Consider the following 396-nt stretch of genomic DNA (forward strand, 5'->3'; position numbering starts at 1 on the left):
TATGTGTGTGTGTGTGTGTCTGTGTGTGACTGTGTGTGTGTGTTTGTTTGTGTGCGTGTGTGTGTGTGTGTGTGTGTGTGTGTGTGTGTGTGTGTGTGTGTTTATATGTGTGTGTGTATGTGCGTGGATTCATGTTCACGTCTCTCTCGGCACAGGCGTTGGGCTGTGTACATGTTGTTCCCTTTTGTTTGTTTGTTTGTTTTAGTTTTTTGTTGTTCTCGTTTCTCCTGTTTAAATCCTTTTAGATCTTTTGCGTCTCTCCTCCTCTAGATCTGCGTCTCCTTTAGATCTGCGTCTCCTGCACGTTCTCCTTGGAGCTGTTCTTGAACAGGAGCGGCTCCATGTGTGAGTTCTGGGCCTTGAGGGAGGAGTGCAGGCCCCCCAGGCCCATGTGGA

The 396-nt window shown here is 48.2% G+C and overlaps 1 protein-coding gene across 1 annotated transcript in view; it reads right to left on the reverse strand.

Moving 5' to 3' along the window:
• Positions 1 to 283: 283 nt before the first annotated feature.
• Positions 284 to 396, reverse strand: part of LOC308362936 (leucine-rich repeat-containing protein 4B-like) — a gene marked incomplete at both ends in the record, with an annotated part of 33,590 nt that continues 33,477 nt past the window's right edge. Inside the window, one exon of the mRNA XM_080835662.1 lies at positions 284 to 396. This exon is cut by the window's right edge and continues 359 nt beyond it. Coding sequence (XP_080691788.1) covers positions 284 to 396 — 113 coding nt within the window.

This window comes from Sprattus sprattus, assembly GCF_963457725.1.
Source record: "Sprattus sprattus genome assembly, chromosome: 3".
Classification (NCBI taxonomy): domain Eukaryota; kingdom Metazoa; phylum Chordata; class Actinopteri; order Clupeiformes; family Clupeidae; genus Sprattus; species Sprattus sprattus.